We start from the raw sequence: 27,107 nt of genomic DNA on the forward strand, positions 1-27,107 counted from the left end.
CTACCAACTGTGGGGACTTAGATAAATCAGTTCAAAACTCTGCCCCTCAGTTGTTTTCCCTCTCTTAAGTGGGTTTAAAAGAATTGACACACGGGTTAAGTCTCGGTGGTCAGAACTCGTTGAAAAGATAGGAATTGCCACAGAGACGTCCGGAATTCCGTAATCTTAGTAAAACTCACTGTGAAGAGCCCCACCCCGAACGTACAGACCCTGAGTGGGGTGGGGCCCGGGAATCTGTATCTTACTAAGTTCCCAGGTGATTCAGTTGCTCAGTCGGGTTTGAGAACCAAGGACTCTTTCCAGCCCTCCTGTTCTCTGAACCACTTCTCAGTTTCCTTCTGGTCCCAGAAATTTCCAGTTCCCGCAACAAAAGGAGTGAAGAGGAGAAAGGAGGAGCCAACAAGGCCCGCCCGGCCCGCGGGGCCGCCGGGGTCCCACGTTCTCGCCAGCCTTCCCCCCCTCTGGGCGCCCGGCGCCAGCAGCCGGCAGCCAGCCGGCAGCCAGCCGCCAGATTACATAACGGGCCCACGCGCGCTCTCGCGAGGTTTCCACCCCCCGCCCCCCGCCTCGCTCCACGTCAGAGGGAACCGGGCGGAGCGGCCAACATGGCGGAACGCAGGCGACACAAGAAGCGGATCCAGGTAGTAAAGGCGAGCGCTGGGTAGGGGGCTTCAGGGCGCTCGGCAGTAGAAGAAGCGAGGGAAGCCCCTGGAAGGGCGAGCGAAACCGAGGGCGAGATGAGCTGGGGTTCTGCTGCGAGGTCTCCGGGTGCGGGCTGCGTCGTTGTGAGGGGCCTGAGGGGGGGCGGTGTTGGCGACCGTGGAGAGCTAGGCGGACGTGGTGGGGCAGCGGCGGAAGGCAAGAGGAGCCGCGCTCGGAATCGGCCGCGGAGGCGCGGCTGCCAGAGGAGGCTTTCAGTGACTGCTCCGGCCCAGGCCTGCGCTGGGAGGTCAGCTTCCTCCCGAGCTCAGACACAGACCTCCCCGGGCTCCTCCCCTCCCTTTTCTGCCTCATCCTCTCGCCTTAGTTATCCCGAAATTAAGGCCATAGTAATTAGGGTAGAAGGAGGTGGAGGACTGATTGACCTAAAGCAGCCGGTTCTTTGTGCGCAAATAGGAACGTAGGAGAGGGAGGAATCTCGGTTCGGTCAGCTGCCCTAGGGGCCCAGGCGACGGTCTGCCTATCCAGATGTTCAGTTGCGTATACCCCTTCTTTCTCCTCTATGTTACTAACTTCATAGTCCATTTGAAGCCTTCCGGCTCTCTTTCAGGCGACACAGTGTAAATAAATACAACCTTGTTGGTACTGCAGCGACCTGGTCGCGCCCAGAAACCTTTCACATGCCAGTGTGTTAGCCTCATAACCTACATAACATCCCTCGCTTGTTCCACATGCATGTCATTGGTGCATTTCTTCCCTGCAGTTTCCCCCCTGTTGTTCTTGCTTTTTGCCAAGAGGATTAAATACGTGGAACATCTTACACTCAGGATTTTTTTTATTAGTCAGTTGTCTCATCAGCTTATCTGCCTAGAAACCTTCATATGTTATCATAAATTGATGAAATGTTGTGACTTGTTAATATACTAATCCCAAATTGTTACACTTAATGTCTTTTTGTTTCTTAGGATTTCATTGCTGAGAATGACTTTTTAAAGTTTTACTCCACCATTAAAAAAAAAATAACAAAAAACTTTGTTTTTTGGCCTATACCCCAGGTGATTTGAGCCATGCATGTTAAAATTCTCTGGAAAACTACGAATTACTAGAAAAAAAAGATGCCAGTGATCAGTAAATTTGGAATTTTGTAATAGAGCAGAAGTAAGAAAATAGTTCCGAACAGAGTACAGAAGAGAATCAAAAAGAGACAAGTCCCCCAAGTTCCAACAGGTCATCAAACCAGGGCTTGAGGTTATTATGGAAGAAGTTTCTTATTCTGGTATTCCTAGTTTCAGAATTTAGGGTTATTGGTTGGGTGTGGATATGTAATACTTTGGTTAGAATTTATATTGAAGTTGTTGGCCGGATTTGTAATTACTTAAATTTACACATATAGTACATGTTATGCCCTTTAATACACATTATTTGTACATTTCAGGTTTTCTTTATCATTGTTGTAAAGGTGATCCTTATTCACTTTTGAATAGCTGCTCTTTTTTCAGTTTTGATCTCTCCCCCCCCCTTTTTTTTTTTTCAGTTTTGATCTTATATTCAGTGGTAAGGTAGATTAGGAAGCTGTGTAGTAGTGGCAGTGGCAGGGAGCTAAAACTTGGGCCAAACTGTGCCTGTTTGTACCCTAGTTTCACTAATTATTAGTTGTGTAATTTTGGGCGAGTTACTTAACTTTTTACCTCAATTTACAAATCATAAGAAAGGATATGTACTTCAAAAAGAGGTTGTAGAGTTGTTATGAAAAATAGGTGAGTCAGTGATTTGTTATTAAAAGTTGTGGAAGTTAGTAAAAGAGTGTTTGGCGTATAATTCATTCCTTTCCACTTCTTTAAAAGGAGGAAGGATTTAGGATAGTTTGTTTTATTTCTTTTTAACCACTCTGATATGCTGAAGAAAGATTAACAGCTATCTATTCAGTAAATAAACCATTAAGTTATGCTTCCATAAAATATAGCTATTTACCTAATATTATTTATTTGAGAATCAGATAAATATGTGAGGATTTGATTTGTTAAAAATCAGCTTCACATATTGTTAAATTAAAACATATAACATTTATTTTTCCCATCCTCAAAGTTTATATATAGCTGTGCTAGAATGTTGTGGAGATCTTGGGAATGCTACTTGGAGTACTACTATGCCGTGTTAACAAATTAATATAAATGTAAAGTATCTTATAACATCCTTGGGTTTCTCTCCACCCATCCCACCCCGAATCAGAAACTATAATATTGGCATCACTTTAGACAAAAAGATCAAATGTAATGACAAAGTTCAGAGTTTAAGTTACAGAAGAGATTCTATTGTAAGACTTTTGGGCAAAAAGGTCTGTAATATCAACTGGATTTCCTGTTGCTTGTTACTTGATGTTTCATGTTTAGAAAAAATTTTTATGTTTAAAGATTCAAGTGACCTTGAATTGTAATTGATACATTGGGGGAAATGATTGATACAATTTCAGGGTTTGGAAAAGTAGCTAATTCATTTGCTTTTTCTAGTGTTGCATAATTTCAGATTCTGATATCCCATCAAAGTTGGAAGGAAGAGAACTATTTTGTCACGTTTTCTTCTTGGATTCACTTCACTGATCACTGAAAACTGGAAGTGAGCTACATGTTTATTAATGTTATAATAAGAAATTTTAATGACTGAGGTTCTCAAATGAGAATGATGTCAATCCAAATTAATGGACCATTTGAAACTAATTTTAAGATTTGAGAAATGAATTATGTAAGTTTTTAAGAATATACAATATGTGCTTTTTGGTTAACAAAGTGCTTATTGGTTTGGAATCGGGGCGTCATGAAATTTTAGAGTTGAGAAGGATTTTCAGATAATAGAATGTGTTTGGGATCCTTTTGCACACATACAGGTTTTTTGGTTTTCTTTTTTTTTGGTGGGGGGTTTGTTTTGGTTTGGTTTGGTTTGGTTTGGTTTGGTTTTTTTGCACACATGCAGTTCTTAAGTAAAAGCAGGATGATGGGCCCAAAGCCCTATCACCTCAGTACCCCACTACCATCATCCCATACCTCATGGTCCTTTAAACTATTTTTAGGACCGACATCTACAAGTTTACTAGGTATAAACTTATAGATCTAATATATCACCATCATTTTATAAATAAACTGAGGTTCAGTGAGGTTATGTGATTTGACCCAGTGTCTCTCATCAAGGTAATAAACCCAAATTTAGACCAAGTCTTCTAATTCCCAGTTGAGTGTTCTTTACACCTCCCCAGTGATGTGATAAATTGTTCTGAAATACTTTAATCCTAAAATTTTTATATTAAATTGTATAACATAAAGATTTAACATAATTTGTCCCTGCTAAAGAGAGAAACATCCCATTTAGTGTACTGCTTATGTGTAGTCAGTTGAGTATTGGGACATTTAAATGGCTTACTAATTCTTAGAACTTTTATAATCTTCATCTCAGTTAATTTTATTGCACTCCTCTGTCTGCTTGGCAGTAAAACCCTGACATATCATGGGCCTATATGCTTAATTTCAGAAAAGGGAAGGAAAGAGAAAGTTTGTGACTATGTAAACTGTCTGAGAACCTCTGAAGAAAATAGAAGGAACCCAGGAAGCCAGTACTAAGTCTGAAAACTCCCCCAGAGGCTTAATGGAGAGTTTGCAATAGGAATGAACAGTGGTGTATTTACAAAAGGGCACTGTCATAGTCAAGATACAGAGACTCTTGAAAAGCTTTATTAGTAATATGCTGTGTGACTTTAAGCAAATGATTTATCTAAGGTCCCCCCCCAACTTTCAGATTTTACTCTGTTAATCTATTTGCCTTTCACAAATACTTTATACTGCTTGTATGAAAATAAAAATTAATGATTTGTGAACGAATCTTTTTCTTTTTTGCTTACTTCACTCAACAAATCAAGCAAGCTTATTTCTACTGAATATAGTAATTTTAAAAATTCAGTAAGATTGAAGACTGGTGTATTGACCTTTGATCTAATATTCTTTCCTGAAGAGGTTATCATAGGTACTGGCTAAAACAATTTGTGGTTTAAAATGGTAATCCTTATTTCATTATTGTATTTGCGTCTTGATCTATTCTAAAGTAAAAGAGTATTTGTTAAGTAACTTAAAAAAAATGTTCTAACCGAACTTTCAGTTTAAATAATTTTGGATCATAAGTTGTGACAGCCAGCATTTGGTATTTGGGTGCAAAGATGGCAGTCCAGCCTCAAAACCTATTGGCTCTTTCTTTGCTTTCTCTTTCTAAGACATTTGAGCTCACTCATTGAGCTATGAAGTTCTTTCCATTTGAGGGTTGATGAGCTGGCTTCTCTTTTTAGTGGTTGGTGCTGTTCCCATAAGGCCTTCACTTTTTGTTAGAAGGTTTCTAGGAAAGTTATGAAAATATTCCGAAGATTTGTTCACATCAAAAGGGAACAAAGAACGGAAGTACTAAAGTCTAAAGTATAAACAGGAAGAGGATAAGACTGTTTTATATACTCATTGGGGGAAGCAGGGAGCAGTGAGAGTGAAGACTCCGTGGCAAGATCTTCTATGTAACCAGCTTCCCATGGTCATGTTTTCTTGGTAGTCTTTTATAGCAATCTTTCTTTCTGTCTTCAAAGCCCCGACAGATGGCACAAATTCTATACTTTTCACCTAAAGGCATTCTGCAATGTATATAACTTATATGTGGTATAATGAACATTTCATAATTCACAAAAGAAAATAGAAACTTACTAAGGATTTGAATTTGAAGAAGGAATAAAGAAGGTTATCAGTTCTGTTATACCAATTATCTTGATAGAGGTCACTACTTTTCTAGTCATTTTCAAAGGAAGTTACTGATACTTTTGAAAAGTATCAATGGATAAGTAACTGTGTCTACTTCGGAAAGATTATTCAAGTCCATGTTTTCTGGGTCTCCTCTGTTCATTGTTACTTAGTAGTACCTTTACCAAGGAGGGGAAAGGAATAAAAATACATTACTTGCATCTATCTTGAGGTTGTTGGAAGAGTTCGGTAAACTGGACGTTAATTGTTAAAATGAGGTATAAAAGTGTTGTGGATTCATGGAGTATCAGATTCCCTACTGTTAAGTAGTAGAATGGACTTTTTGCATTTCTTTTGTATCCTTATATCAGATTTTACATGTGCTCCCTCTGACAAAAATCATTAGATTTGTACATTTATACCTCTGTTTAGTAAATGGTTTGCGTGCTAGTATAAGTTTGTCACATCTAAAGTTGATGTACTTGGATAAAGTTGATGTACTTGGAAAATATGTATATGTTTCTAGAATATAACAGTTGCTATTTTAGATAGTTGTAACAGAGTATAGATATCATGCCTTACAAATTTTGGTATTAACCTAAACACCCGAAGGTATTCTAAGGTATACACTCAGTAAGTATGTATTTGAACAAATATGGTCATTTTCAATCAAGTATATCCCAGTAACAACTTACCAGTTAAGTACATAAAACTTTAAGTGACAACAGATGTATCAATTGAGAAGAAAATTGAGCATTTGTTGGTGTGATTATAAAATAGAATTGGTTTCTATAAACAAATTTATAGTATTGCATTATTTTCAACTGTTTATCGTATTACATATTACTTTTTTGGCAGCACCACAAATATATAGGATATTATTTACTAATAGATGAGCCTCCTAGAAATCCATTGTATTATACAAGCATAATTAAATACTATCATTTCACATATACTAATACATATTAATATATTTTAGTGTGATTTCAAAAATGGAAATACAGACTTTTCACCTTTTTAGTTTGTCAGAAAGTATATTTTGTGGCTAAGTCCCAAATCATTATGAACCTTGCAGCTGTTAGTGAACTTGGAGCATTAAATTTTGTTAATTAATTTTGTTAATAGTGTTAAATTTAAATTTGTAGTTTTTTAAGATTTTATTTTTCTATGATACATATTTTTATATAAAACTAAAGGCTTTTTATTCACACAGTTGTTTTTTACTCTAGTCTTCTTTTGGATTGAAGGGTTTGAGCTTTTAATTTTTATTGCCACATATAACCCACAGATGGCTTACTAACAGAGTGTAAGAATCATGAACTATTGGGACGCCTGGGTGGCTCAGTTGGTTAAGCAGCTGCTTTCGGCTCGGGTCATGATCCCAGAGTCCTGGAATCGAGTCCCGCGTCGGGCTCCTTGCTCAGCGGGGAGCCTGCTTCTCCCTCTGCCTCTGCCTGCCTCTCTGTCTGCCTGTGCTCACTCTCTCTGACAAATAAATAAAATCTTAAAAAAAAAAAAAGAATCATGAACTATTAATTGGGCAGTTGGAAGTAGAGGAGTTGGAAAATGCAGAGGAGGAAATAGGAGAAGTAGCTACCAGGTGATTTAATAGCCAAAGCACAGGCTTTCACTTCATCCAACAAGTTACTCCTTTTCTAGATAAAATCAAAGCTGGAAGCTTCGTTTGTTAATTGTTTCCTCATTTTCATCAAACATAACTGAATTCAGACTTATGTAAATTTTGTGTGATAACTGACATAAAGACAGATGATTTGGGTAGATTATTTTTTCTATTTTGTGTTATTAGAATGTCTTGTCTAAAACATAACTGTCAGGGGCGTCTTGGGTGGCTCAGTCGTCAAGTGTCTGCCTTGGACTCAGGTCATGATCCCAGGGTCCCGGGATTGAACCCCACGTCAGGTTCCCTGTTCAGCAGGAAGCTTGCTTCTCCCTCTCCCACTCCCCCTGGTTGTGTTCCCTCTCTAGCTGTCTCTCTCTCTGTCAAATGAATAAATGAAATCTTTAAAAAAAAAAAAATAACTGTCTTTAGTACCATTAATTGTTTTCAGCATTCTAGATTCTCAGCAGATAATTCTTTACTAATATTTGGCACTTCGTTTAGTTAAGAAACAAACCTTCCTAAAATCATTCACATTTAGATTATGCATTGCTGGAAATAGTGCTTGAGTATATATCATGCTTAAACATGAAATTAAAGACAGTACTTTTGTTCCAGTAGCTTACAGCAGTAAGACAACTTATAGAAGTTTATATATAAGATGTATACAAGGGGCGCCTGGGTGGTTCAGTGGTTTAAGCCGCTGCCTTCAGCTCAGGTCATGATCTCAGGGTCCTGGGATCCAGTCCCGCATCAGGCTCTCTGCTCGGCAGGGAGCCTGCTTCTCTCTCACTCTCTCTGCCTGCCTCTCTGCCTACTTGTGATCTCTCTCTGTCAAATAAATAAATAAAATCTTTAAAAAGAAAAAAAATAAGATGTATACAAATGTAGACTGCCTTCATTTTCTTCAGTATATGGGTGGTAAGAGTAAGTACACAAGAGGAATTGTCAAATTAAAGGAGTAGTTCAGAATGTAAGGAAATAAAAAGAAGGTAGGGAATGATAAACAATGAAGAAAGTAATAGAAAATTTGGAGAAATGAAGAGAAAATAGGGAAGGATTTAAGCAGCCTTTCCAAACTCTTGGGTACTTCCATTAATGAGTTAAATTAGATTATAATTTATCTGTTTATTGCATTTTTGTTTTTGCTTCACCCCTACTAGGGAAGAAAAGAAAGACAAGGTGAAAAAAGAGTCTGAAATAGTCTTAGGGCTCCCACACTGAGACAGATCTCTGTGATTAATCTGAGAATTCCTCCTATAGTCTTTTGCCCATTGTTCAGGGTTCATAGCTTTGACTATTATTTAACATTTATTTATGGCACCTGTTTCTACTTACTTTGACATTTGGGCACTCACTTTTGGCAACGTGTTAATCTTTTAAATTATTGCTTCACGGGTTATAAGGAGATCGGGCAAGAGAGAAGGTGGGCTAGTACAAAGTAGTTACCATACTGGAAAAACAACTCAAAATAAATAAATGCCTTGTAGCTGAGACAAAGAGGCAGGTTTTGGCCCTATCAACGTGTATTTGAAAACCATGTGATTTTTAAAATCTCTGTTCTGTCTTTTGTATACATTACCAGCTCTGCTCCATATAAAGCTTAAAAGGAAGGCTTGTACTTCACTTTAAAAGATTTGCCAAACACATCTGTAAATTCAGTGCACGAATTTGTGAAATAAATGATTATATTAAATTAATACTCTTATTTTGCAGGAAGTTGGTGAACCATCTAAAGAAGAGAAGGCTGTAGCCAAGTATCTTCGATTCAACTGTCCAACAAAGTCCACTAATATGATGGGGCACCGAGTTGATTATTTTATTGGTAGGATTACGTCAGTAATATTAGTGTACATATTTTATGAAGATAACTAAGTCTCAGTTTTGTAGATGTTTTAAAAGTGCTTTCTGAGTATGCTTGATGAAGTTGGGTCATGGGCATATGGCAATTGATGATTCTGTTCTTTTCTTTTATGTTTGGAAATGTGAATAGCAAAAGATAAAAGGGACACCTGGGTGGCTCAGTCAGTTTACCGTCTGACTTTTGATTGGGCTCAGGTCATGATCTCAGGGCTGTGAGATCGAGCCCTGCATAGGCTCCTCACTGGACATGGAGTCTGTTTAAGATTCTCTCCTTCTCCCTCTGCCTTTCCCCAGCTCTCTCCCTCTTTAAAAAAAAGAAAAAAAAAAAAAAAAAGAAAGCGCTGTGCAATACCATTCATTACAAATTTTAAAAATAAGATTTATTTTCAGTATTAGTACTACCTTTTATTCAGATAGTATATGTATTGAAAATAATCTTTTTAAAAAACTCTAGAGTAAAATTCAGTGTGAAATAAGTCTGTTGGAACTAATGTAGGAGCTTTGGTTCTTCATATAATCCGAAGAACCTCATTATAAGCTAATGTCATCTATAATATAGCCCCATAACTCACCCACTAACCACAAAGTGGTTGAGTTTGCCTCTCATTGATTAAGATTGAATTGCCATTATAAAGAAATTTCTTATCTTCCTTTTCTTTAGTGTTACGATTAATGGTTTTGATGTTCATTAAAAATAAAAATAAATGCTATTCTCTTCAGATCTAATATATTTAGCTTCTTCTAGTGGTAGCAGTAGATTGTTCACAGACTTATTTCTCAGTGGGTAACAGTAAAGCTCGATAACAATTTCTGTTACTGTGGGAGAAGAAGATTTTTGGTTTGTTTAGCATACATTTAATTGTGATAATTTGATTAAGAGTGATACTTACATTTATTTTAAATATATTTGTTTAGAACATTTTCCTATGTTTTACTTAATATTTTTGAATGTCATTTATTTCCCAGCATTATCTTAAAAAGATCTTTATTGCTGTGTTTCATAAATTGAGGTTTTGAGGAACCGTTTGTTTATCATGATCATTTCCTCTGGATTTGGTTTTATTTTCTGATGCCAGAATGTTGATATATGTCTTACAAATTATTATTTAGATAGACATAAATTCCCATGTATACTAAATTTAAAATGACAAATTTCTTCTTTAGCTTCAAAAGCAGTGGATTGCCTTTTGGATTCAAAGTGGGCAAAGGCCAAGAAAGGAGAGGAAGCTTTATTTACAACAAGGGAGTCTGTGGTTGACTACTGCAACAGGTAGTGTTTATTTCTTAGTGATGGATAACATAAGTAGTAATTTCAAAATCCTTGCCATAGTCCAGAAGCCCCTTACCCATTTTTATCATTAAATATAGTAATATTACAACATAGCACAAACAGAGCTTTTATATGCAACCTGAATTTTTTTAGTACCTCTGGGAATGGCATTTATTTGGTGTTAGATATGATATTTTCTTAATTTTAATTTGTGTTCTATTTGTACATTTGCTAGGCTGAGTGAACTGAAAGATCAGCCATAAAAATCATATAGCAGTGCAAAAAGTAACCAAAAAATTCTTTTTTTTTCCTAGGGCAAATAGCTAGGAAGTCTTTTCCAGAACTTTGGCAGGGATTCCTAATAGACCTGTTATCCCCTGGTTGGTTGTTAGTTATTTTTGTGCCCACACGGGGTTATTAGTCAGGTACCCTTCCTTATTTTATTTAGTGATTGCTCATGTATTCCTGATAAAATCAAGGCAACTACAACATCTGGCTTTTCTTGATTCCATGGTGAAGTGTAGATAGTTCAGTAACATCCATGTTTTTCATAATAGGTACTTTGGGAAACATCAAAACTGAAGTTTATAATCAGTAGGAATTTAACATCTCAGATTATTTTATATCCGTGGTAGTGATATACACATAGTATTTACTAATATGTTGTTTAATGGCATTTAAAGTATCAGCCAGATGAGACCTATCTGAAAACCACTGTTTCACAACCTGGTTTTAAAACTGTGAAGTCAAAGAATTATCAAATATTTCTTAAAATTCTTAGTTGCCAGTAACTAGAGTCACTCTTGGACCTTTCAGAAACAATGAAAGTTTCACTGTTGGGGCAGGAATGAGCTTAGTGGTATAGCTGGCATTTTTCTCTTCAGCCGTTTATGTAGAACTCTAAAGTGCAAATTTCATGCCTGCCTCAAAATAGATTTATTTTGTACATACGGTGTGAAAATTAAGAGATGTTATACATGCAAAAACAGAGAAGTTAGGTAATTTACCCAAGGTCACATAGCTAGTAAGTGATAGAGCCAGAATTCTAAATCCAGCACTCAAACTTCATAGTCCATACCCTTAACCACTGTGGTATCCTTTCTCCTCCAACAAAATGAGGATGCATTAATGAAACAAAAATTAAAATGAAGGATTTGTCTGTCAATACTATTTGAATATTAAATCTGTCAACCCAGACAGAGCAGCCAGTATTAGTGCACATCTCTTGTCCTTTCAGGAGCCATCCTACAGTATTCTGTGAAAAGCCCTAAAGACCTAGAGATACACTCAACTTTTTGTTGTATATTGTTATTCTCATTCATGTCAGGTTGTTTGTGTCCTTTCTGCACAAAATAGAGAAGCATAACTACATAAATTCTTCAGAGCCACTTCTTTTTTTTATAATTTTTTAAATTTTATTTTAATAAACATATAATGTATTTTTATCCCCAGGGGTACAGGTCTGTGAATCGTCAGGTTTACATATTTCACAGCACTCATCATAGCACATACCCTCCCCAATGTCCATTTCCCTACCACCCTCTCCCGTCCCCCCTCCCCCCAGCAACCCTCAGTCTGTTTTTTGAGATTGAGTCTTTTGTGGTTTGTCTCCCTCCCAATCCCATCTTTTCATTTTTTCTTTTCCTACCTCTCCCCAACCCCCCCGCATTGCATCTCCACTTCCTCATATCAAAGAGATCATATGATAGTTGTCTTTCTCCGATTGACTTATTTCGCTAAGCATGATACCCTCTAGTTCCATCCACGTCGTCGCAAATGGCAAGATTTCATGTCTTTTGATGGCTGCATAGTATTCCATTGTGTATATATACCATATCTTCTTTATCCATTCATCTGTTGATGGACATCTAGGCTCTTTCCACAGTTTGGCTATCGCGGACATTGCTGCTATAAACATTCGGGTGCACGTGCCCCTTCGGAGCACCACATTTGTATCTTTAGGATATATACCCAGTAGTGCAGTTGCTGGGTCATAGGGTAGCTCTATTTTCAGTTTTTTGAGGAACCTCCACACTGTTTTCTAGAGTGGTTGCACCAGCTTGCATTCCCACCAGCAGTGTAGGAGGGTTCCCCTCTCTCCGCATCTTCAGAGCCACTTCTGATAACAACCACAGCCAGCCCTCATGGATTCCAGCTTGACTCTAAACAAAACCAGGAAGGGACGTTTGTCTGGTCTCATTTTATGAAGCTGATAAGTGGACTTGAAGGAGTCTGAAGAGAAACAAAAGAAAGCAGGAAAGTGTAGGATGATATACAAAGCAACCTTTTTTAATATGCTCTGTGCCTCTTAGTGATCTGATTTGAGTATGAACCTTTGATCTAGCACCATTCTAACTCCATGTGACTTTGCATCTCCAACCCATTACTACAGTAATGTCTTTCTCACTCTCATTCATATACCACTTAATAAAACTTCACCATTGCCACGTAGGTGAAAGATTTAACACATGTCTGGCTTCAATGAATGTTTGTAAAACCTGAAAAAAAAAAAAGAGATGAGGAAAAATATAAGCAATTAATAACTTTGTACCAGATGCTTTCAGTAATCCATTTGTGTATTCAACAGACATTTATCAAACATCTGTTGTATTCCAGGCCCCAAGAATACTAAGATGACTGTGACTTGGTCCCCATCTCCTAAGTACATATTCTAGCCTTCAGAGAAGATTCATGACTAATTATAGTATGTTGCATTCTGTAAGGAGGACAGGGATGAGAAAACTTCAAAAATGGCTCCACAGGGAAAATATTTAACCAAAATTTGAAACATAAATAGGTGATTACCCAGGAAACAATGGGAGAAGGACAGTCAATCCTGGCAAAGGGAACAGAACAACTGGGACAAGGCAGTAGTTCTGTGAAAATGTAAGAGAGGTTTGTGTGAGTGATTTATACTATATGATGTGTTAAATAATGGAGACCCTGATTTTATTACGATAGTAAATGTCATGTCACTTTTCTAGCCAGAGAGTGAGTTGAAGTAGGCATTCTCTAAGGACCTATCGAGGAGTAAGTCAATAATTTTACTTATTACTGAGTAGATCGATGCTGTAATGTAATAATGTGAACCCAAAATGTGTGTGTGTATATTCCATAACTATTAAACAAAATTAAGATTTTGCTATAGCAATAATAATGCTAACTTTGAGTACATATATTCCAGGGACCACACTATAAACAGTCTGCGCTTCTCATTTAGTCCTAGAAACCCCTGTGAGGTACATACCCCATTTTCGAAATTTTACTAAAATTAAGTAATTTACCCAAACCCACACAGTTAAGTGGTAGTCATGGTATTTGAACTCATGTACCTGAATGTGACCTTTCAACACCAGTTTGATTGGTTAATAGTCCGCAGTTGACCCTTGAACAATATGAGGGTTAAGGGGTGTCAGCCCACTCACCACACAGTCAAAAATCCATATTTGAACTCCAAAACTTAACCACTAATAGCCTACTATTGACCAGAAGCCTTACCGATAACATAAACAGTTGATTAACACATATTTTGTATGTTATATGTGTTATATGCTGTATTTTTACAATAAAGTAAGCTAGAGAAAAGATGTTAATATGGAAATGTTACTAAGCTCAGTCGGTTAAGTATCTGCCTTCGACTCAGGTCATGATCTCAGGGTCCTGGGATTGAGTCCCACATCGGGCTCCCTGCTCAGCAGGGAGTCTCCTTCTCCCTCTCCCACTACCTGCCTCTCCCCCTTCTTGTTCGTTTGCTCTCTATCAAATAAATAAATAAAATCTTTTAAAAAAAAATGGAACTCATGGGAAAGAGAAATGCATTTATAGCACATACTGTACCTATCAAAAAACAAACCACATGTAAATGGACGTGCATGGTTCAAACCTGTGTTCAAGGGTCAATTGCACCTGGATAGTAGATATTAATGGTAGAGTCTTTGGGGCATTTCAGAGGTTGTGTAATTTTATGCTGTATAGATTTTCTGAACAAGGAGAAGGCCAAATGAGAAGACCTAAAAGTTAGTTTTATGGAGATGTTCATGGGGTGGACCTAATTGGGCAGGAGAATGAAGCCCAGCCAAGCAGTTGAAAACACAAGTCTCAGAGGGCACAGCATAATGACCAGAAGTAAGTGGGCATTGGGCAAGAATGAAGCATCTAGTTAACAAATGGTATGATGTGCTGAACAGGTATTAGTGGCAGTAGAAAGGTGGGTAGTCAACAGGCACAGATAGTGGCAGTTAAAATGTAGCTTGTAGGTTGTGTTTTGGTAGTTGTACATCATCAAGGAAGGAATGAAGGAAGAAGTCAACTCTGAAATTGGAACATAAAATTTGAAAGGATGGCTTTTAGGTAATAAAGGCAAGGGCCACCCAGTTTCTTGAGTAGAATTATAATGTTAGAAAGGATCTACCATCTACATTGACTTAATTTTGGGTCTTCTAAGTTCATCAGATAAAGAAATGAATAAAGCAAAGATCTCCTAAGGAGTTTATAGTCTAGCGAAGAGGGCAGACAAACATAAATTGTATATTAAGTTAAAAGATAAATGCTATAGATAGGATAAGAGGAAACAGGAGGGAGGGTGGGAGAATGGGTTTATAATTTTAAACAGGATAGGGCTAGTTGTGAAGGAAACATTTGAGGGAAGACCTGAAGAAGAAAGACAGCTGAAGACATGATTTAGATCAGACAAATCATGGGCACATTTTTAATCCAACATTTCTTAAACAGTTTAATTTCCCCTTATGTCTGCTTTTGAATTTGAGACTTAACATTAAATAACATAGAATCTTGATTTACTTTTATGAATTCATAGAAAAGCTTCATAAGCATAATTCCAAGCCTGTAATCTGTTATATCTAAATTATGTAGTTGAAAAGTGACAAACTTTGATGTAATCAATACAGTTGGCAATACAGTTTTTTCTAATTATTTATGTTAGGGGTTGATTCTTTCCATCGATTTACTAGTTGTAATTTCTTTTGTGAGTTGCCAGTGTAGTGTTTGCTCATTTTATTTGGGTTTGGTGTTTTTCTTTTCAGTCTGTGTCTGTGTAGTTGATAAGGAATGGAATGTCATACCATTTTTTCCATAGGCTTTTAAAGAAACAATTTTTTCACCGGGCACTAAAAGTAATGAAAATGAAGTATGATAAAGACATAAAAAAAGAAAAAGAAAAAGGAAAGGCCGAAAGTGGAAAAGAAGAAGATAAAAAGAGCAGGAAAGAAAATCTAAAGGATGAAAAGACGAAAAAGGAAAAAGAAAAAAAAAAAGATGGTGAAAAGGAAGAACCCAAAAAGGTGATTTCAACTACAGTTAAGTCAGAATAAATTATTATGTGGACATGATCACTGGCATATGAGTATTTTTGAAATGCTGTGCAACAACACTTAAATATAACTGTATTAGGTTTCTTATGAATACCATGGTTGAGAATTTTTATCTCTGTCTTGAAAGTGAAACATTTTTTGACTCTGTGAATGTCTTACTGTTTTTTTACTTTTTGTAAGTGTTTTTTTCTTCTGTTTAATTTGTGTTTTATTAGGAGGAAACTCCAGGAACTCCCAAAAAGAAGGAAACTAAGAAAAAATTCAAACTTGAGCCACATGATGATCAAGTTTTTCTAGATGGAAATGAGGTGAGAGTATCTAACTTATAAATAGAATTCCAGTTTTCCATAGGAGTTTTTAGAATTATCTTTGATAACTTTACTAAGACAAGAAGTACTTTTGGTAACTAACCATGTAGATAGTACTCTTTAAAAAAAAAAAAAAATCAGTAATTTCCCTGAATTTAGAGTTACAAAAAATGTGTGAGAAAATCAGTCAGAATTGGGTTTAGCTATCTATGAGTGATAGGAAATCTGAAATAACAGTGACTTAAAATAAATGCTCTTTCTCTCTCATCAATGAAATCTGCAGGTAAGCAGTACAGATTTGGCAGCCCTATGGTGGAGCTCTTTGAGGCAATTAGTAAAGGTTAACTTATGGTCCAAAATGACTGCCAGCCTCACCTCTGCATCCAAAGGAGGAAAGAATGAGGGACATGCCTTCTCTTTAAGGACACCTTCCAGGAAGCGAGTGGCTGCATTTCTGTGTGGATTCCAGTGGCCAAAACCTGGTCACATGGTTATGGCCTACCTGCAGTAAAATCTTAGAAATGTGCTTTTATACTGGTGGTCATTTGCCCAGCTAAAATGCAGAATTTCCTTTACTCTCAGAGGAAAAAAGAGTAGAATGGTTAATGGAGAACACCTATAATTTTGTCCTCTTATAGTCAGACACAATATTTTATTGTTTTTATTTCTTTTGTAATGGAGAGTTCTGTGCTGATAGCCTTCCGTGAAGATTACTTAGTCATTTAACTCATACAGAAACATTAGTTATATACTAGCCGTTGAATTCTTGTGAAATTCAAGACATATTTCTTCTGTTACACCTAATACAAAAGTAATAGTATATATGAAGTAGTGGTTCCTAGAGCTATGAGTTTGAAATTCTGGGAAGGCTTTTCAGAAAATATGTGCTCTTGGCTCATTCCAAACATACTTGCATGAGAATCTGTAGTATGGAATGTAAGGGTGTGTGTGTGTGTGTGTGTGTGTGTGTGTGTGTGTGTGTTTTCTTAACCCCTGGTTAAGAACCACTGTAATAGAAGACCATAGGTCTTCGCTAGTGTGAAAGCTAAGATACCTTCAGTTAAACATCAAGCATTAGCTATATGCAAAGACATTTTTATAGGTGCTAGGAATAGCATGATAAATAAGATAAATTCTTTCTTTTCTTGGAAGTGCTTTATACTCTAGCAAAGATACAAGCTTTTAAACGTTACTATATCATAGTGTGGTGAGTGTTATAATATGAGAATATCAATTAGGAATAGTAAATTTAATCAAGACAGGATAAGAAGGGTCTGGAGACCTTGAACACTTGAGCTAAAGGACGACTGGCAGATTACCAGCTGCAGTGGGAAGGAATTCCAGATCTGTTAGGTGAAGGAAACAGCCTGAGCAAAAGCAGAGGTGCTTGCGTTCTTGAAAAGACTATATTTTATTCTGTAGGAAGCAACATGCTTTCAAACTTTTAAAGCTGGGAAATGTCTTTAAAAACCTGGTTTTTAGGGGCACCTGGGTGGCTCAGTGGGTTAAAGCCTCTGCCTTCAGCTTAGGTCATGATCCCAGAGTCCTGGGATCGAGCCCCGCATCGGGCTGTCTGCTCAGCCGGGAGCCTGCTTCCCCCTCTCTATCTGCCTGTCTCTCTGCCTACTTGTGATTTCTGTCTGTCAAATAAATAAAAATAAAATTTAAAAAAAAAAAAAAAACCTGGTTTTTAGAATGCTAACTGGCAGAAGTGAGGTCTGTGGATCTGATTTCCAGGGGAAATTTGCAGTTTAAAAAGAGGAATGGAACCCCCGTGTTAGAAATAGAACCAAATCAAAAAGACAATAACAAAGAACTCTGGTCAAAATAAAATCAGGAAATGGAAGAGTACTGATATTTATAGAAACTAAGATAAAAGTAGGAGTTTTAGATAGGGATTGAGCAGAGTTCTGATTGTTGTGAATGAAGTAAACTTCTCGTGTAAAAGTAAATCAAGCTTTAAAGCAGCGGTTCCCAACCTACAGGCTATACACCCTCCACAAGGGAGTAGGCAATGTAATTATTGCAGATAGTCATAGCATCTTTATGTCCAGTAAGCATGAACTTCATTAATGAGTCTTTGCATTTCACTGATGAAGGGAACAAGGTAGAGTTGATTACTGCTGGATCTGTAATAGGGCCTGGCTCGATCTATCTTAACTGTGCTCTTAGCCCAGACTGCTTCTACTTACACCAGTGTGCACCATTCCATTAGGTACAAAAAGTTGTACAAGTGCTAGTCTTTGGGTTGAAAATAAGTAATGGTTGGCACACATGAACAAATTGTTAAATTCATGTTAAATATTTGGAAATTTACTTAAGTGTATTACAGAATTTATAGTCTTGAAAATAATTTTCTAGCTAAATGAATACCCAGAGAAACCCTACTACTGACGAAAGGGTCTTTGGAATTTGTTTGCCTTAGGGAATAGTTCTTATATGTTAAGAAGTTGAAAGCCACTGTAGTAGAGGATATAGAATTAAGCTTAACTTTCTAAAGTAACCTTAAAGCACTGATTTTTTTTTTCTTGATTTTTCTAGGTATTTGTGTGGATCTATGACCCAGTTCACTTTAAAACATTTGTCATGGGATTAATTCTTGGTAAGTACAATCTCTAAAATTTAGAAAGGAAAATAAAAATACAAAAGTCATAAAAATATTCAACATAAAATAGTTATTTTAAAATAGGTATACTTCAAGTGAAGTTAGAAGATAAATGATAAGCTAAGGAAAATAATTACAAGGCATGAAAACAAAAATTAAGAGATTAACAACCTCGTAGAAAAATGGTAGGAATGCCTGGGTGGCTCAGTCAGTTTAAGCGTCTGCCTTCGGCTCAAGTCATGATCCCAGGGTCCTAGGATGGGTCCCACATCAGGCTCCTTGCTCAGCAGGGAGCCTGCTTCTTCCTCTGCCTGCCGCTCCCCATCCTTGTGTGCTCTCTCTCTATAATAAATAAAATCTTTTTAAAAAAGAAGGAAAGAAAAATGGTAAAGGCAGCCCACAGATAAATACAGTAATCAATAATCATAAACAAAACTTAGTCACACGTGGGGTGCCTGGGTGGCTCAGTGGGTTAAAGCCTCTGCCTTAGGCTCCCGTCGTGGTCCCAGGGTCCTGGGATTGAGCCCCGCATCGGGCTCTCTGCTCAGCGGGGAGCCTGCTTCCTCCTCTGTGCCTGCCTCTCTGCCTACTTGTGATCTCTGTCTGTCAACTAAATAAATAAAATCTTTAAAAAAAAAAAAAGGCAAATGACCTTTCCTTCACCTTTAAAAAAAAAAAACTTAGTCACACATAATATATATTTATGTAATATATACATTAAAGCAACCATGATTAAGAGGCTTACAGAGTTTGATAGTACAGAGTCTTAGTGTAGGTCCAACACTTAGGAAAAACCAACACTCTCTAGAATTGATTGTATGTCCACTGTTTTAATTTTTAAAGAGAAATTTGGCAATGTCTTCCAAATTTTAAATGCACACACACTAACTCAGGTGTTATACTTCTAGGAATTTATCCTATGACTGTTCTTAATACAGTTACACAAAGTATCTATTCACAAATGTTCATTGACACATTATTCATTTTTTTTTAAAGATTTTATTTATTTGAGAGCACATGCACATGACCAGAGTGGGGGGTGGTAGAGGGAGAGAGAGAAGCGGACTCCCCAGGGAACAGAGAGTCCCAGTGTGGGGCTCTATGTTGGGCTCCATGCAGCTTGCAGAACCCTGGGATCATGACCCAAGGCAGCTACCTAAACAGCTGAGCCACCCAGGCGCCCCTCATTGACACATTATTCTAATCCAAGACCCTCAGACTATATTTAGGGTAATTAGCAAGTATCTTTTAAAGTTTAAATGTCAGTACCTTTTGACCTAAAAATTACACTTCAGGGAATATATCCTGTGAACTTATCCTATGTATACTACCCTAATCACAGTTGCACAAATGTACAATACTTCGGTATTGGTTGCATTGTTGTCTGTAATAGAATAAAACTGGAAACAATTCAAGTTCCTGCATAGGAGAATGGTGAAATACATTATAGCACAGCTGCACAGTAGAATACCATGCAGCTTTTAAGAATTAGGTAGGATATACTGATGGAAAAATATCTAAAATAGACTAAGTGAAAGAGACTATAAATGTAAGAAGAATATAAACTCATTTTTGTAGAAAAAATATCCTATGTCCCTTGTTTTAATTATACATAGGCAGTCTCTGGCAGTACTAATTAGAAACATAGTAGTAGTAACCTCTGACCATTAATTGGTTGAAGACTTCACTTTATACCTTTTGGATTGTTTTTCTTATCATGGGTATCTGTTATTCCTGTAAGTTCAAGGTGGGAGCCTGGGGAGGAAGGGTATTTAACAAACAAAAAAATAGATAGCAGTCAAAAATAAGTGTGGTCAATATGATAGCATAGGATCCCATACAAAATAACTCAGTTAAATCCTACCCAAATTGCTAATAAACGTCAGTCACTTACTAAGTACTAGTCACTTCATTGAATATTTTACATGCATTATTTCATCCTCACGGCAACCTTTAAAAAAGAGGAAGAGGCACATATTAAATATAAGGTAACTTAGCCTTGAAATAACTTGCCTAGAGTTACTTAGCTTAAAAATGATAGAGCTCTCTTGTTCTCAGGACCTGAAACCAGACTTCTGATTTCTTCTGATTATTCCATGCCGTCCCATGGTACTTAGAAAAAAACTGGAAGTGTTTGTATCCAGTTTTCCCTAACTACCAAAAAACTATCAGAGTCTACCTGCTGAGCTTTTCAGTCTATAGATGTCAAAGCTCCACCCCAGACTCACCCCTCCCTGCGGGAGGGATCTTGGGAATCGTTTTTTTAGTTAGTGTTGTTTGGCGATTGTTTCTTTAAGCTCCCCTTATTCAGTAGGCAGATATATTAAAAAAATAAGACAGACATTGCTTGGAAACAGTAGCAGTTGATCATTTAAGGGGCTAACAATTTCACATTTTTAGACACTTTTTTCTAATCATACGTAATTTGTACTAGAAAAAATCTTAACCTGAAAGCGGTATTTAAAATGTTAGATTGAACTGTGTAAAATGCCCGGTAATTTACCATTTTTTACCTATAAAAATGGCAAATCTCTATGTTTCAATATGTTTATATTTCACTTTTGTCCCCTAGGAAAATAATTTACTGTTATTGCAACCAAGCCATTTAAAATTTTAATCTCAAAGTTGTCTATGTAACTTTGTCATTTCTTGTTCTAGTGATTGCAGTGATAGCAGCCACCCTCTTCCCTCTTTGGCCAGCAGAAATGAGAGTAGGTGTTTATTACCTCAGTGTGGGTGCAGGCTGTTTTGTAGCGAGCATTCTTCTTCTTGCTGTTGGTAAGTATTGTCATTAGTATATTTGGCCTTAGTAAGGTTGACACCAAGGAGTTGGGACTGTAGTCTGGAGCTTCAAGTAAAGCTTAATAACAAAACTAATATAGGCGAATGAAGAAGTATATGGACCTACTTTTTGGGTTATATCCCAAAACTGACTCAGGCTTGAAGTAGAATATGTACCTGATTCGATTTGGTCTATTGTGAAGAAAAAGTATTTAATGTCTCTTAATCTGCATATAGATATGTTTTAAAGTTTAGCCATCACAAAGACTTTAATATTTTTACAGTGGTTGATCATTTATGAGATGTAATACTTTCAGTAAAGCATTTTTATGTATCGATTTAAGGCAAATGAAACTTGTATTAAATATTTAAGTTCTATGTGTATATTCAATAAATGATTCTAAACAACTGAGTTGCCATTTTGGGAAAAAATTTTGCACCCATGTACCAAAATAAATTCTAGATACATTAAGGAATTTTTAAATGGTTTTTAAAAATCAGAATATAAGTAATATTTTTTTACATTTCTGGATGAATTAGGGTCTTTATAACTAAAAACAAACCAATATGAAAATAACTTACTTCAAATGAGAAAGTTAAAAACAAATGATTTTAAATACATGAAAAAAATTTTTTTTTTTTTAAAGATTTTATTTATTTGACAGACAGGGATCACAAGTAGGCAGAGAGGCAGGCAGAGAGAGAGGAGGAAGCAGGCTCCCTGCTGAGCAGAGAGCCCGATGCGGGGCTCGATCCCAGGACCCTGGGATCATGACCTGAGCCGAAGGCAGAGGCTTAACCTACTGAGCTACCCAGGTGCCCCAAATACATGAAAAATTCTTATCACCAGTAATCAAACAATAAAATTAAGATAATAAAGTGGGGTTTTTGCCTGTTTAATTAGGAAGATTTTTTTTTTTTTTTTGAAATGGAAATACTCAGTGCCAGGGAGGGTTTGACTAGAAGGAAATACACCTAAATATAAGTTATGGTAGTTGTGAGTACTTTTAAAGCTATTCTTTATACTTGTCTGTATTTTTTACAATGAGTGTATTACTTACCATGAAAAAAAAAACAACAAATACTGTTTTACTTAAAATCCTAGTCTTTGAAGATTTTCCCCTATAGGGTGGGCAGATCTAATTTAATTTTTACTTTGAGAAAGAAATGGGAATTTTTCTCTGCTTATCTAAAGCTGTATATTGATTTTTAAACTTCTATATATAATTCTTTGGTAGAGTTTATATTGGCAAATGGTACTAAGTTCTGGTTATTTCCCCAAATGACAAATCCATCTTCCACCAAGACATAAGAGAGTACTTTCTGTACAAAAAGAAAATACAACATCACAGTATTGACCTAACATTTGCTGTTAGAGGACGTACTTTGTCTAAGATTATCCGAGCTGAGCACATGTTATTCTCAGGTTTGTGAAATATAATAGATTCCTATATTGTAAAGCATTACTCATCTGGCCCTAAGCAATTTTCCTCTGCATGTGCATTCACCCTGAACATCAGGGTGTCCTGAGTTAGTGCCACCATCCCTGGAACCAGTGGCTCATGTAGTATTTTCATTCAATTTATCATGTTTATGGGCCTCCCTTTTTTCTCTGTGATCTCTGACTGTGTGAAGCTTTTTTCACCACCTTTCATATTTTCCCTCCTCTGGTTAATCACCTTGAGGAAATCCCCTGATGCTTCTACATACAACATAGCACATTTGTAGGCCAAGAAATTATATCTAAGATTGTAAAGCAGCTAACTAGTGATAGTATACTATCTGCATCAAGAATGAAAAGCTATATATAAACTTTGATCTGACATTAGATAGAATCAAATTGGTGGGCACCTGGGTGGCTCATTTGGTTAAGTGACTGCCTTCGGCCCAGGTCATGATCCCAAAATCCCTGGGTCAAGTCCCACATCGGGCTCCCTGCTCAGAGGGGACTCTGCTTCTCCCTCTGACCCTCTCCCCTCTCATGCTCTCTCTCACTCTCTCTCAAATAAATAAATAAAATCTTAAAAAAAAAAAAAAAAGAATCAAATTGGTATCTTCAGGCTCTCAAATCCCTGAAAATTTAGAAGCTCTTTGAAAAATTTCAGTGAAGATTTAACTCTCCTGAATAGAATTAACCCACTTACTTATCTTTTATTTAAACTAGTATTCATAATAATTTATGGTTATTATGTCATTTTGCTCTTTAAAATAATAGTTTTCAATAGTGTTTTCCATTTTAAATATACTATTAATCTAAGTATGCATTGTGGATTAATAATCTTGTGAATTAAACCAGAAAACAAACCCAACATTTTGTTTCTGTTAGAAAATGCAAGGCCAAATATACTTTCAAATAGTGTTCACCTGTAGCCTACTTATAACCTGGATATTTATTTTATATTATCCTGTGAAGTATTATATATTGGTCAAAATTATATTTGGTGCTTCTTTGAATATGTATAAGACCTTTGGCAGTTTTCTAAACGTGTCCTTTTTAGTATAAGAGCAATAGGACATTAAATACACAGTGGTTTTCCCACGACTCTTCCATGTTTGCCCCTGGTAATCTAATGCCACATAAAACCTGTTGGAATTCTACTGTGCCCAATTTATATATGTGGAGAATTTAAGTTTTATTTGTGTCATTTCTGGGGTTTTTTTTGGATTTGAATCAAGATATCCAATTATGGACCATCTGTCTTACAACCCTACAGTGTCTATCATAGTATCATAATTTTATTTGGAGGAAAAAAACATGCAGCCTCCTTAAGAGATATTCATTATTTCTTTTTATCTGTGGAATTTATTCTTAAATCGTAATTTCAAACATATTTGCCTTTATTCTTTGTACCTTAAAAGATATCAGTGTGTACAGACTTTCAGAATATTTATGTTCTTTGTGAAAATAGCAATTACTACTTCATAAAACTCAAGGCAGTTATAACCATTTCCTTTTATTTATCCAAAGCAGTCTAATGGAGGAGGCACAGATAGCTGAGCTTTTTTCAGACCTAATATGAAAATGGTGGTATAATTGTAAAGAAAACAAAAAGCAAAACAAACCAAAATCTGTCATAATTGTTTGTCCATAGCATTCTCATAATTATGACTTAAAAAAAAAAAACAGGAAAATCACACAACTCCGTATAACTGGTAAATTAGAGAAAACTTTATGAAAAACTGAGATTGTGTTTGTGAAAACTCCTTACTATAAACTTTAAAATTCTCAAATGCTTCCGTTACCTAACCACAGTTTTAAGTTTGCAATTTGAGAGTAACCTCAAGCCCTACTGTTTTATTATTTCCTAATATCAGGAGAGGAATGGTCCCTAAATAACAGAAATTATATAACTAATTAATAGAAATTGTAGCTGTATTCTCTTACCATTCAGAAGTATGTAATTTTACTTAGAAGACATATTGTTCAGGCAGAGTAGGCACACAACGTGGACCCATGACATATTCAGGGCCCTATAGAAATGTATTTCCATTTTTTTTTAATCAGAAGTAGTAATATATACACATGTATCTAATAATGAACCTGTGCATATTTGTATTTACACCAATATGATTATAAAGAGTATAATTTTTAATATTTTTTTACAAAGGAATTGCCTTACAAAGGCAAAAGTGCCTAGAGTCCAGGAAAGTCATGGTGCAGTCTTGTTTTTTTCATTTAAAGTGCTTCTTAAGATATCCTCCATCCCTGACTGCATTTATTTCCTTTTTCTTATGCCATGGTCTCATGCATACTTAAACGTCCAACTGAGGCTGTGCTTATTGATCTATGTCATAGCAAAGTGTGTCGCTCAGGATCAGAGCAGAATGCTCTGTACCAAGAATACTGTGGTTGCTGCTGTAAACTAGCCAGGATTTGATTGTTTATGTTCATGGTACATGTAATGTGCAAATAATAAACTGAACATTTTTTCAGTTTTTTATTAACTATTCCCCGCTATCTGAATCAATGCTTGAATTACTCAATTAGAGACTTTTTTTTCCCTACAGCTCGTTGCATTCTGTTTCTCATTATTTGGCTCATAACTGGAGGAAGGCACCACTTTTGGTTCTTGCCAAACCTGACTGCTGACGTCGGCTTCATCGACTCCTTCAGGCCTCTGTACACACATGAATATAAAGGACCAAAAGCAGACTTCAAGAAAGATGAGAAATCTGAAACCAAAAAGCAACAGAAGTCCGACAGTGAGGAAAAGTCAGACAGTGAGAAAAAGGAAGATGAGGAGGGAAAAGTAGGACCAGGGAATCATGGAACAGAAGGCTCAGGTGGAGAACGGCATTCAGACACAGACAGTGACAGGAGGGAAGATGACCGATCCCAGCACAGTAGTGGAAATGGGAATGATTTTGAAATGATCACAAAAGAGGAACTGGAACAGCAAACAGATGGGGATTGTGAAGAGGAGGAAGAAGAAGACAATGATGGAGAAACAACTAAATCTTCTCATGAAAAATCATAATTGACTAATTTGGGACTAAATAAGTGCAGGAGGTTGGATTTTCTATGTTGGCTGATCATCCTAATGTACACATTTGTAGCATTCTTCAACTCCATTTGCTGAAATGTATTTTGACATCCAGGCAATTATATTCAGTCCTTCATTTCATAGAATACTATTATTGGTACAGTCTAAAGCCATTTATAAGTTGTATCTATTTGATAATTTTACAGTAAGTAGGTCTTACTCATTTTGATAGTTATCAAAGATGCATTTTCCACAATGATATGTAGATTAATGGCATTTTTGATAGTTGTATGGCTTTTTACTATTAGATTAATCAAAATAACTAAAAGAGATAAACAGGAAACACCAACATTTCAGATTATGCATAGTTATATAGCCATTTCACAGTTTCTTTACAATGAAATGCTTAAACTCCTTGTTCTTGATAGTTAAGCTTTGGTTGATTATAAAAGTATACCAGGAAATTTCTAAGATTCTGAGTTAGCAGGGTTCAAAAGCATTTTGTGGAAACAGGTCAACTAATAATACAGCAACACTTTTAGTTTAGCTACAAATTCTCCTTTTCCAACTTAGGAAATCCAAACTGATTTGTACATCTGACTCAGAGAAAGATAGTCATCTCCAACATAGAAAGCAAAACAGCATTGGTTGGAAGGCGATGGCTCTTCTTCCATTTCCTTGTCGTAAAGTAAATGTATTCTGTACATAATTTACAAATAAACATTTTATTTTAATTGTTACTTATTATTTAGACATTTTCTCAACACTTAAATTTGTAAAATTAAGACCATGTAAGGGTATGTTTTTAGAGAAATGGAAGTTCCAATAACCCACAGAACATCTGTGATCTTTCTACAGCAGCTTCAGTTTTGTGCCAACATTCCATGTATTTGAATATGAGTTTAAAAGATCCTTTTTAATAAGAGCAGACTTAAAGTAGCTGTTTGTATGCCTTAATGTTCATTTTGATTTATCTTAAATCTCTACATTCAGAAAGGGGGTACTATATTATCAGACCACGAGGCACTGCTATGAAAGATAATTTACTGTTCTAAAATACCAATTTAAAATAAAGAACATGAAAGAACATGAGAGAACCATTGGACTCTAATTGCTTTGAACTAGTTTTCAGTTTGATTTTATGTCTTGCATACCTTAGTTACAAATCTTTGGGAAAAATCTTGTGTTTACCTATGAGCAGAATATCATTCCTTGGACTTCTACTCTTTTAAGATGATAATGAATATTAAATTATTTTCCTTCAGTCACAGAGCATTTTGCTTTGTAGTTGAAATGGGTGTTGTGGGTAGGTCTTTTTTTCTTTTAGGCTGTTTCCCATCTAGTGTTTGACTAAAGATGTTAAATTTTTTTAATTGTGACAAAGGACATTTTCTGTATACTGACACCTTTTATTAAATGACTTGACTGCTT

The 27,107-nt window shown here is 36.3% G+C and overlaps 1 protein-coding gene across 2 annotated transcripts; it reads left to right on the forward strand.

Moving 5' to 3' along the window:
- The first annotated feature begins 273 nt into the window (after positions 1-273).
- On the forward strand, positions 274-27,107 carry SEC62 (SEC62 homolog, preprotein translocation factor). Of its 2 annotated transcripts, none has more exons than XM_080808230.1 (8): positions 274-641; positions 8,752-8,860; positions 10,063-10,168; positions 15,264-15,483; positions 15,714-15,806; positions 18,348-18,408; positions 21,070-21,189; positions 25,201-27,107. In XM_080808230.1, the coding sequence occupies exons 1-8, from the start codon at positions 606-608 to the stop codon at positions 25,668-25,670; spliced, it is 1,215 nt and encodes a 404-aa protein (XP_080664356.1). In that variant the 5' UTR covers positions 274-605; the 3' UTR covers positions 25,671-27,107. The 2 variants fall into 2 exon arrangements, with proteins under 2 accessions (XP_080664356.1, XP_080664357.1); XM_080808231.1 differs by having other exon boundaries at positions 15,264-15,468.

This window comes from Martes martes, assembly GCF_963455335.1.
Source record: "Martes martes genome assembly, chromosome: 1".
In the NCBI taxonomy this organism is placed as follows: domain Eukaryota; kingdom Metazoa; phylum Chordata; class Mammalia; order Carnivora; family Mustelidae; genus Martes; species Martes martes.